Source organism: Anticarsia gemmatalis, chromosome Z (assembly GCF_050436995.1).
Source record: "Anticarsia gemmatalis isolate Benzon Research Colony breed Stoneville strain chromosome Z, ilAntGemm2 primary, whole genome shotgun sequence".
In the NCBI taxonomy this organism is placed as follows: domain Eukaryota; kingdom Metazoa; phylum Arthropoda; class Insecta; order Lepidoptera; family Erebidae; genus Anticarsia; species Anticarsia gemmatalis.
In genome coordinates this window covers 13,296,960-13,308,680 of record NC_134776.1, presented here as the reverse complement: position 1 = coordinate 13,308,680, position 11,721 = coordinate 13,296,960, and the positions used below count along the sequence as shown (strand labels likewise).

The window sequence follows — 11,721 nt, the reverse complement described above, 5'->3', positions numbered from 1 at the left end:
CTGCAATTTATAATTTAGGCGAGTTCTGCGAGTATACATTTTATTCTATCTAAGCTTCAATTAAACACATTAATAGCAGTCCGGTATGCGATAGTGAGATGCTTCATTGGTAAATAGTTGGTTCTGGTTCTACAGTAAAAGAGAAGACAATGTTATAATAATTATGATCTTGATAGAGATACCAAGACCATTTCTTTTACTGAATATGATTTCTCAATCATTTACTGTGTGCATTGAATAAACAATTATTTTAATAGTTTAAGAATCCATTAGTAGTAAATAATCTTCATATATTTCACGTACAAGAAAAAAATTATAAAAGAAAACATGGTTTGCGTTTGATAGTACTGTACCGGTGTTTTTTTATGAAGACACTGTAATATATAAAGATTTAAATAATATCTCTAAGGTAGATACAACTCACCGTTTTTGCTAAATTTTAGTTTGAAAAGTTATAATAACTCGACTAAACAGAGTGATGTCAAGGATTCTTTTTTCTACTGTTTACAGTTTTGAGTTTTTCCTTTTATTATCTGTTGCCTTACTATGGCGAGAAAGTGACTTCGTTTCGTTTTATTGATTTTGAATAACTCCGAAAATAAAATTAGAGCGCAATCTCGAAATAAAGTTTATTGTAAATATCGGTTCTAAATTATAGTAGTAATCGCACCGCTTCTTTAAAAAATAATGAGAGTCCAGCTAGAATTAAAGTGGTTACCCTGACCCTCGTCTTAGTTGGCTTATATTTGTGCAGTTTTCACGAACATCGTCCTCATTCAACAATTTTTTGCAAGCTCTTGATTATGACGATCAATTTCAATGAATTACAAGATCGATTCCAAGTGAAAGAACAACCTTGTCTGCTGTTGTGTGTTTAGCAGTGAACTTGAATATTTTGTCGGCGTATTTGAACCTGACTTTCTTTACGTAGATAAATCTTCTAATTCCTAACAAAGATCAAGCACATCTTTAGAACCCGATATCATTTTGAGTTGGTGTGTATTGGACCTACTTTTGTCAAGGTAAGAAGGTGTATTTAATATTTTTGTAGCAGTAGATTTCTAATCATTTGTGATTATGTTGTAAGGTTATCTGATGCTGCACAATGCGAATATGTACAGGCAAAGTGTATATGCAGTTGCTACTGAAATTTGCATGAACTTGATGTGATAGCAATGTCAAATAAGCATGAAAACAATGTTTTAAAAATGTGTTTTTCAAAAATCTTAATATCTTTGTTTACTTTTTAAAATAATGAGACACTTTGATGAGGTTAATTATTTCTTCTCACTTAATATTAAAGTATGGGTGTTATATTATTTTATCCTATCTTTAATGTGCATGATTTCCAATCTCACTGGTAAAACAATCATCAACATAAAATACCTACATACTGATGAAACTTTCATAGTTGTTCCTAGTTGTCAACTTTAAAATAACCAGGCTTGCTGTTTAGTAACAAGATTATTGTTCTATACATATCATATCCAACATTAAGTAGGCATAGCATAGGGATTGTATGATTTTACTTGTAGATATTGTTATGCTTAGTGCATTGCATATTATTATAAGCTTTATGTCAGCTGTGCGTTTCTTTGCTAATGTTATTACTATATACAATTCTACTGTCCTTGCCAAAACTGTTTTACCACTAATTGATGAATACAGTTAAGTTTTTGAAAAGATCTGTTAAAAACCTAATAAACCTCCTAATGAGATTGTAAAACTGTGATAATAAATAGAAAAGAGAATGTTATATCTACTACATGTTATATTTTTTCAGATCTTTAGAAGCACTCAATGATACGTGAATTCTATGACAGTTCTGAAGATGATGATATGGAAAGTCAGTATCAAATAGACCCAGAGTGTTTGGTTCTTACGCGACCTGACTGCGACATGCATAACCGGTGCTGTGGTGGTAAAGCTTGGTGCATTAGGGTAAGCCATTTTTAATATAGAAAGAATAAGTTTGACTACAACAAAACACATTGAGATAAAAATATATGTGGGGCAAAAAATGTTTAGGTTAGCATTACAAGCAAATTAGCAATTCTAAGCAGAATATTTCTGGCCTCTTTGTCAATATTTATCTATTGTTAAGCAAATAATGCTTTAATACTCATAGAATCATAATAATATAGAAAGTAATTCTAATAAGAATCTTGTTATAATTTCAGGACATTTGTGGAATCATATGTGCAGTTCTGACATGGCTCCTGATACTTTATGCAGAGTTTGTTGTGATGATGGTGATGTTGCTGCCCGGAGTATCAACATACCCTGTCTACAGTTACATCAATATTTTCATTTTCCAAAGTCTGGCATTCCTAGCTTTTGCATCACATCTTAGAACCATGTTTACAGATCCAGTGAGTTATCAAATATTTATATCTTAATTTAGTTCTTTATTATTATCTTTTGAGTAATTGTTTAGCCAGATGTTGAGGTATCTATCAACATCATGTATAGTCATCTGTGCTTACCTAACTCTCCAATAAGAATCTAAATGGAAATATTAATTTAATGTGTGTGATTGCACTAAGTACAAGTAAATAATATATCCAAAAATATTTTTACTAGGTATGTTTTTGTCTAATTTCTACTATAGTCAATGTAGAAAAGGAATACATATTGTCTCCATTACCTTGCCTTATATTCCCAAAAGAGAATAGGGCCCTGATAAGATAATAGATTGTTATTGATAGCAATTATTTTGTAGGGAGCGGTTCCAAAGGGGAATGCAACAAAGGAAATGATTAAGCAGATGAGTTTCCGCGAGGGTCAGGTCATATTCAAGTGCACTAAGTGCTGCAGTATCAAGCCAGAAAGGGCTCATCACTGCTCAGTGTGCCAGCGGTGCATCAGAAAGATGGATCATCACTGCCCATGGGTCAATAACTGTGTTGGAGAGAACAACCAGAAATACTTTGTTTTATTCACGGTAAATATTCAGTAACATTTTTATAAATAACTCTCGCCACAGGTATTGAAATAGATCTAACTTTCGAGGCAGTGGCTTGTATCGATTGCTAGTATTTAAAAATTCTATTAAATTTGTAAGTGTGGCCTAATTTGAGGTGTATTTTTAGTTCTACATCGCTGCGATATCGATCCACTCGGTCGGCCTCGCCGTATATCAATTTGTGACATGCATTCGGCATGAATGGCGCGACTGCAGCGCGTACTCGCCGCCCGCAACCGTCGTGTTACTACTGTTTCTCATCGCTGAAGCCTTGCTGTTCGCCATATTCACCGCGGTTATGCTTGGCACTCAGCTACATGCCATATGGAATGATGAAACCGTAAGTGTCTTATTAGGAATTGCCTATGTTTCAAAGGATGATGAGTGAGAAAGTACACTTCTATAGTAAACTTTTGCGCTTAACCTAGGTCAAACTACAGAATAAGGTTTTATAAACCATGTTTTCTATTTTGGGTGAAATCAATTGCAGCTGTGCTATTTATTGTTTATAACCACAGGGTGCATAGTTTTCAGGTAATGGTAGGTATAACTCATAATAAATGTCCTACTTTTTATCAAGTCATACTTATTGAACTCCTGGAGATTATACATACTCTTAGTAGCTTTTCCCATCTTTAGCAAATAGGTTGAAGCTATCCAAGTATGACGAATGCGTGCATAATAAAACGTATTGACAACGTCAGTATGCTGCGAGCTCATTAATATTAATGCTCACTGACTTCATTGCGCTAGTACTAATACCATTTTATACCTTTATGAATCTGGACACGTCATATAAATGATCTAAGATAATGATATCAAGGTTATCTCGCCGATCAGTAATAAAAACCTGATTATGAATATGTTTTTAGTTTAGATAATATTAGCCACTAGAGCTAGAAATTATCTATTTTTGAAATCAGCATTTCATTTTGTGTAGTGGATCTTTAAACTATCGCAATCAACGAATACCAATCTGAAAATGGAATATGATACGTTCAAATTCTAGAACAAGAGCTAAACAATTAACAAGCATTGTTTTCGTATAGTCTGAACTGTGAAGTATTTATACATATGTACATACGTTTCTCGCGAGCTTTGAACTGTTTCGCTCTCACGTCGTTTGTGAAGCATCGTTTTGTCGGATATTCTCATGCGATGACCCGTTACCTAGTAACAATTTGTCGATCGGAGATCGGACTCGCGCGGACTGATTTAGAACGAATCGCAGCCGTCAATTATCACCGCGTCTGATCTTATTACCGTACCTATTTCCAGACTTGACTTTTGACTTCGTTTTAATATTTTGCTTTATCATTGTACAATGAATATACTATTGTATATATGTTTAGGGACGAGAGCAAAAAAACGCGATAATTTAACAAATCTAACTATCAATGTGTATCCTTGTAATCCTATTCAAAACGAAGAACATAACTATGCAAGTGTACCAATTGACTTTTAAATTTAGTGATGCAGTGAGTACAGCAGTGCTTCTAAGTAAAATATTTGTAATAACATTGAATAAATGGTGTTTTGTTGACAGGGTATCGAGCAACTGAAGAAGGAGCAGGCCCGCTGGGTACGCAAATCGCGATGGAAGAGCATACAGTCCGTATTCGGCAGATTTTCCATACTCTGGTTCTCTCCTTTTACTCAACCCTCGCCTAAAACAAAACTGGAGAGCTATCTGTACAGCGTTTAATGGCAGGATTGTAAGATGAGCACATATCTTCATTCATTGTTTCAGTGTGAAATGCGGTCATAATCGTCTCGATGTATCGTTAACTCGTATTTCTTGTAGTAATCATTTTGTACTATCATACTAAATGTTTCGATCGAGCAATATTACTAGATATTCCTAATGAACTGTCATTTTCTCTTCATATAAGTATTTCACGCGTTTATTGTTTGTTTGTATGTAATCAAAATCATCTTTCTCTTACTATGATTGACAATGACTGACGATGGAATTTGTAGAATGTATAGCTAGTTAGGAGACCAAACATCTGCATTTACTATTTTTATTGTTACAAATATTTATCACAAATAATGAATTGTCAGATATGTATGCGGAATTATTCTCAAATAGTTAAGTATAATTAGCCACCGCGTTGATATATTCTGAATGTTAAGGCACACGAACATTGTAGGGATATTTCCCGTTGTTGTTATTGTGCGAATAAGATATTTACACATGATATACATTCATGCGTGTACAAAGTAGCGCACACGTAAATCCTTGAATTATAACTTTAGAGCCGAATGCTGTACTAAATTCTTGAGAAAATAAATTTAATACGTTTTTAAGGTCATCAATGATCTCTTATAATAATATAATACATGAAAGGTATTAAGTTCTTGTGCTATGATAAAAGTTCAAATCACAAAATATAAAGTAAGTTAGAATACATATATTTATGCAAATAAATAAACGCTTTATCTTCAATAAAGTATGTTTGCTTTCAGAATGTGTGCGGTAACTAAGTTACTGGTCTAGCTCTAAGACAGAGCCGATGACACGAAAGATCTCTCTTAATTTTATAAAAAAGACATCATTGATATGATTAACACGAAATTGATTTTAATATGGAGATTCGTCTCCCAACTATTTGGAATTTTATGAATGTTCATTCGGTAATATTTGACTTCCATTTTATATGATTGTAAACATATTAATATTGCAGTGTGGTCACTGTTGATTCCATGATGTTTTATGAAGTAATTAATTGTTAATATGTTCATTATTGAGCCTGATCATTATTAATTTTAAAATTGAATGAATTGTGAGTGTATTTATTTTGTTGTAAATTTTCGTTCAATATTTTTGTTATATGTAATTGTGAAGTTTATTTCGTATGAATTATAGACGATGTATCGGATATGGGAACAAACAACTCAATAGTTATATTTGATTTGGTATGTTATTTAAATGATGATTACATAACAACGATGGATGGTATTATGTAATTCAATCTAAATAATTTACTAAATACTATTACTGCTAGGATTGGACTGAGATTTACTAAATTTTCCAAAATCGATGTTTAACCGTGAATACAAATCGTTTAGTGTTAGTACGTGGACATTGATCGTTCATCCGTGTTTGATTGTGGCTTTAGCATTATTGGAAATGATATTTTTATATAGCTTAGAACGTTTCTGTTTTGAGTAACAGAACAGAGTTAAGGAATTGCATTGATCCTGGTGACTGCATAATAATATAAGTGTGTTGTCGTAACTCGTATGATCGCGCGTCTGTCGCGAACCAGCAATAACCTAGTGATGTTTGTGCGCACTCGTCTTGTGCATGGTTTTTGACTAATTCTATGAATGCTTTAAATATTGAAGTTGTGCTTAGAGTTTACAATACGCGTTTGAATTTATCTTATTATTTAAATCATATTTACACCATTTCAGTGGTTTTACATACATGATTACGTTATTCTATATTTGTATAATAATACTTCGTTAATGTGCATGCGGCTTAGCGAATATTTCTATATGAATTTACAAGTATACCAGCTTATTTGATGTGTTGTGTCCATACTATCGTAAGTAGTGAGTTATGTCTACGAGTGATGTGAGCCAAGTTATTCACGATATTAAGTAATTGCGTGCGTGTCTTGAAGATCTATACTATTTATTGTAAGAGAGTGAATGTATGTTAAACGAAATGGTTCAGGCAAGTCATTATTATATTCACTAGAAATTATTCCGTATAGGACTTGTATTGAACCTTAGTGATCACAACAACGCCTATTTATAAGTCTTAAATACACTTTGATAAGTGATTCCTATTCACTATTACTACATGGTATAAATATTATAAAATACCCTGTTTAAATAGAATCGACGACACTAACGCGGCCGAGTCTTAAAGTACTGTTTAAGAATATAACTTAGCGGCATCATTTCATCTATTAGTATATTATGTTTCGTGCCGAGTAGTACAATATTTGTACCAGACTTAACGTATTAATGTAATGAATAGACAAAGGAAATCAATTTAATCTGAACGTTGCTATTTATTAATTAACTTAATACTTATAACTACTAAACCATTAGCAAGTGTATTAGTCTGTTCAATTTCTCCACAAGCTAGTTTAATATTGTCGTGATAAGCATAGAAACCGTTGTTGGTTTATCACTTTACTAAATGAGCGTAATATTGGGCCTTTATATTTGTTAGTCATACACACCACAAGAGCAATAATTTATAAAATAGTTAAGGTAATGTATGAATGCTATCCTCCAGTCCAATTTTGTTGTTTGTTAATATCGGAGTGTATCACAAATACTCTGACTGAAGGTTATTTTTCGTGGAGTGGTTCATACGAATGTGACAGCTCCTTGGATAACTCGCGTGTAATACAACAGTTCAGATTCGTGCATTATGTAGATTGTAGAAGAATATGTCGAAGCAAGCATTACATTGTGCTTTTTCTGTAATGTTACAATTTTTTATATTGTTATAATATGTCGACTCAACAAAGGAAAAGTTAGTACAAACGGTTATGAGCCAATGCTCTCCAGCTTAGCTTTAAATGAGCGCAGTATATAAAATGTTGGCGCATAACGGAATCTTAGCTTAGATAAAATTACACGCGAATGCTTTATAATTCAAGCTTTACAAATCGTAATATAATATATTATTATTATTGTAATATACTGTTGGGTTGGATCGGAGGATGACATACATACTTCAAGTGATTGAAAGCAAATATGTATATGATAACCTGTTACTTTAGCTTTATTACATATTATACAACTAATATTATGAGATAATGAACACCATTTTTAAATTTAATAGTATACAATATTCAAAATAAATTAGGTTACTTCATTAGCAATACATAAATATAATTGATAGTATAAAGGGAGATTTGTAAACAGTGGGAATGTGCCTGTTTGCTTTCAATTTAATTCCCAATAGATGTAAACATACATCAGGCTACTGGCTTTCACCGTGTCTTATTTTTCAGAATGAAATAGAATAATAGACTAGATGGACCGCTTTAGTAAATACTTATTATGTACGCTGAGAGATAATAGAGAGATGATGATACAGCTATAGAGTAATTTATTTAGATTTTGAACTAGCATCGCAATGATGACGACTTAATCGATAGTCACACCTGTTGTTACAAGTAAGTCGTACCTCGTACATTTACACGTTGAAATATATTTAGTATAGCGCGGTAAGGTTTCAATATGTTTTCGTATTAAAGTTCACCGTTGTATGTATATCTAAGTTTTGTGATGACTGTTTGAACAAATAGGTTAGCTTCTTAGGATTAAATAGAAAACTATAACACCACTTGAATTATTACAGGATTTTAACTGAGTGAAACTTTTGTAAACCCCAATACTCTATTTATTTGGAATATTTTAAGACTTAGTACCCTCACGGTATCCACAAATTATTCTAAAAAATATTGTGATGTACTTAAAGAACAATGAAAATGATGTTTCCGAAACACCCAAGTGTATTTATAAGAGACCATAGAATATGTCATGATATTATAATATATAAATAGATTGAAGTTTCAGGTTCTTAGTAAGAATTTACACAGTTGTAACAGTGTTGTTATCTGTCTGCCGATAAACATGTGCCTATTGAATAAGCTAATACAAAACAAATAGACTTAGTTGTATGTACATTATTTTTGTGAGAAAGTAGAGAGACTTAATTGTTTGTTGATGTACATGATCATAAACCTCAGAATAACATATTCATTACTTATATTCGTTGTCTAGAAACAAAGTGTTGATGTATTTTGTGAAGGCCCTTGCACTTGCACCACTACTTAGTGCTCGATACATAATATATTGTGTAGTGTTCGTTTCGTTTATATGTAATAGCTATAACTAAACGTTATATTTTAACTTTAACATGAGTTACAACCGTCGACCATTCATTCAGTATTAATTAATTTAACGTCATTAGACTTATCATTTTAAAATTAATACTTATTCATGGTGCAAGTCGGCCTAGTTATTTACAAAGTCATTGCTTTAGTAAAGCTATATTACACTAAGCATAAATACATATATTTTTTCAATTGTATAAATGATATATAAGTAGACTTGTGTAAGGTACATACAGTTTATTTATACATACCTATGAGGTTTTAGTTAGCGCTTATTTTACAGTGTACAGTACAACTAATTAAATAATACCCGAAGATCCCCTAATAAATTGTTGCTAGAAGAAAATTAATATTAATATTAGTATGTAATTTAATACAAATGTCACTGGTTGGGATTATTTAAGGAGCAGTACTGTACTTAGATACAATTCCTATAATTTCCACATTGCATGCTGTTTAGCTTGAATTGTTATAGGCAATCTTTCTACTACTCGTGATACTAGAATGAAATATAAACACCTAAAGTAGTCGCATGACTTCGCTGGCTTGAGGTAACTGTGAACACCAATATGTGAACAATAAATCATTGCTGCTGGTTTGTCTTTGTACGAGACTGCAACTTTACATCCCATGGTACTGTAATTATATGTAATATATCTTTTTATCATTACTCTCGTTTTGTTTTATACATTTTACTCTGCCATGCGATATGTTTTTGTTTTAATATGGCGATTGTATTTTATATAGATATTTTTATAGAATTGGTTTTCATTGATATTCTAAAATGATTTAAAACTAAATCAAAGTTGAAGTGAATTGGCCCTTCATAATAAAGACCGCGATATAGGTACTTATTTAACCAACATTGTGCTAATACAGTGAAGAATATTCGCAATTATTTTTTAACTGCATGTTTAATTTATACTTATTCAATGTTGTCTTTTTAACTTTTTTTTGTATTATATTTGTTAGCAATGCATGTTTTAAATATTTTAAAAATCGAAATTATTCACTGTGTTAACTTTCGGCCATGACTTGAATTTTTACATAAAGCAAGTCTTATGTTAATGGATTATTTAACTTTCAAGGTTGCACGTGAATAATATAAACGTGTAGCTCTTGAACAAATAATACTTATTACTGCATCTGGGTCAAAATATACGCATATTTCATTGCAGAGTAGAATTCACTTGCAAAAATACCTTTATATCTTGTAAACTATAGTGTATCGTGCACAACGCTTTTCTGACATTTTTATCTTTCGGAATAAGTACCAATATATTTTGCTAAAAGACATAAATCATAATATTAGTAATTAAATTGCTAATCACAACACATTCTAAACTATGTAGAACTAAATAGTGGTCATTTTTAAATATCCTAGTGTCCTAAATGTCCTTTTGTCTATAATTATAATAAGTTTTCGAGGGAATTTATTTTCATTAAAGATAACATGTGGGATGAATATTCATGTTTTATTTATTGCTTCCTGAACTTGCTTTAATACCTGCGATGCCATAAACATAAATCTGCTCGATATTAACCTGTGTGCTGAATATTGAATAACTAGAAGTAAATTTAAGTTCTTGTAATATTGCGTATGTAAAGAAGTTAGGGTATATGAACATGAGTGTAGTGGCCATGTGGACAGTGTGTAGGTGGCCGGCCACAACGTCGTTAGTACGTGTGTAACAAACGCGAAGGGAAAGTATTGTGTTACGGAACCGCGCGCGTCACGCCGAGCCTGTTAGACTTCACGGATTTTAGCATGAGCTGTTCGCCGTCAAGGTGATCGACTGTGTCCGCCCGCTGTCGAAAGCACACCAGTTTCGTTTACCACGTACGAATCGGATCTGGCCGTACAACCATTGCGCAAACCACTACTCACACCATCGAGTCACAATTAATAGCCAGCGCTAATCATCATTGTACGTAATGTTTCTCGTTTACTGTATTTTTAGTACGAGTCTTGTGTAGAAACTGTGCGGTTGTTCCAGATGCGGCTAGTATTCTGTTTGACATGTTTCTTGACGATCGTGGCGCTATCTGTGTCTCGGCCGTACGACCCGGAAGACGATGGACTAAAGGATGTGCTGCCATCTAGCGGACAGTTTGAAGCGTTTTATCCGCGAGAGGCGCACGGTATTCCGAATGGCTCGTCGCGGCCTGCGCACGGGCATGGTAGTTTCTACAAGCATCGCAACCCGGCGCTAGTTGACGTCAAAAATGCAGCTGCGTATGGATTCCGGTTCGATGGCATGAGGAGGTTCAACTTCGACGATGAGTAGAGTTATTTAGTTTCCTAAAATCTGTTGTTCTCTCATTTAGTTAAACCAATATTTGTTATTGCGACATTTGCAGAACTCCTTCCTGTGTACAATAGTATAATTAATTATTTACCTATAAATATTTGGAATAAAACTTCTTTACTTAGTCTGTTGTTTGGTATGAACTAACAGTCATTAATCAATACTAATCACTGCCCACGCTTGTGGTAATATCATCTGATAAAATTAATTCGATAGACGAGACATAGCTGAGCATGAGCTTATAATGCCTGTGTTAAAAGTCTCTCAAAACATTCTATTTATTAAGCCCAGTAAAGTTGGTGAAACTTACAAGCAAGACTGTACGTTTACCGTACTGTAGAATTGTTTGGGTCCCGCAATTCATATGCATCAAACGGTTAGTTTTCGGGATTTTTTGTGGTTAAACCACATACTCTCTTCCCCCAGAGATAGCGAGTATCCGAGAGGATTTTCTCTCCAAGAAGAAGAGTTTTCCCGTGTCGGAGCTCCTTGCAGGCGATGCAAGGAAAATGATAAGAATAAAACATTTTTTGTAAACGTTTGTTTCCCATCGTCAAAATAGCTGTCTTACCTC

At 33.1% G+C, this 11,721-nt stretch overlaps 2 protein-coding genes across 3 annotated transcripts; both read left to right on the top strand.

Annotated features, from left to right (window-relative positions):
- Nucleotides 1-556: 556 nt before the first annotated feature.
- Nucleotides 557-10,305, top strand: LOC142986205 (palmitoyltransferase ZDHHC3). The gene is made up of 6 exons (XM_076134551.1): nt 557-1,022; nt 1,784-1,941; nt 2,181-2,372; nt 2,723-2,944; nt 3,093-3,305; nt 4,512-10,305. The coding sequence occupies exons 2-6, from the start codon at nt 1,801-1,803 to the stop codon at nt 4,668-4,670; spliced, it is 927 nt and encodes a 308-aa protein (XP_075990666.1). The 5' UTR covers nt 557-1,022; nt 1,784-1,800; the 3' UTR covers nt 4,671-10,305.
- Nucleotides 5,868-11,271, top strand: LOC142986206 (uncharacterized). 2 transcript variants are annotated; one of them, XM_076134552.1, is made up of 2 exons: nt 5,868-9,471; nt 10,836-11,271. In XM_076134552.1, the coding sequence occupies exons 1-2, from the start codon at nt 9,469-9,471 to the stop codon at nt 11,124-11,126; spliced, it is 294 nt and encodes a 97-aa protein (XP_075990667.1). In that variant the 5' UTR covers nt 5,868-9,468; the 3' UTR covers nt 11,127-11,271. The 2 variants fall into 2 exon arrangements, with proteins under 2 accessions (XP_075990667.1, XP_075990668.1); XM_076134553.1 differs by lacking the exon at nt 5,868-9,471 and adding an exon at nt 10,469-10,766.
- The last annotated feature ends 450 nt before the right edge of the window (nt 11,272-11,721 follow it).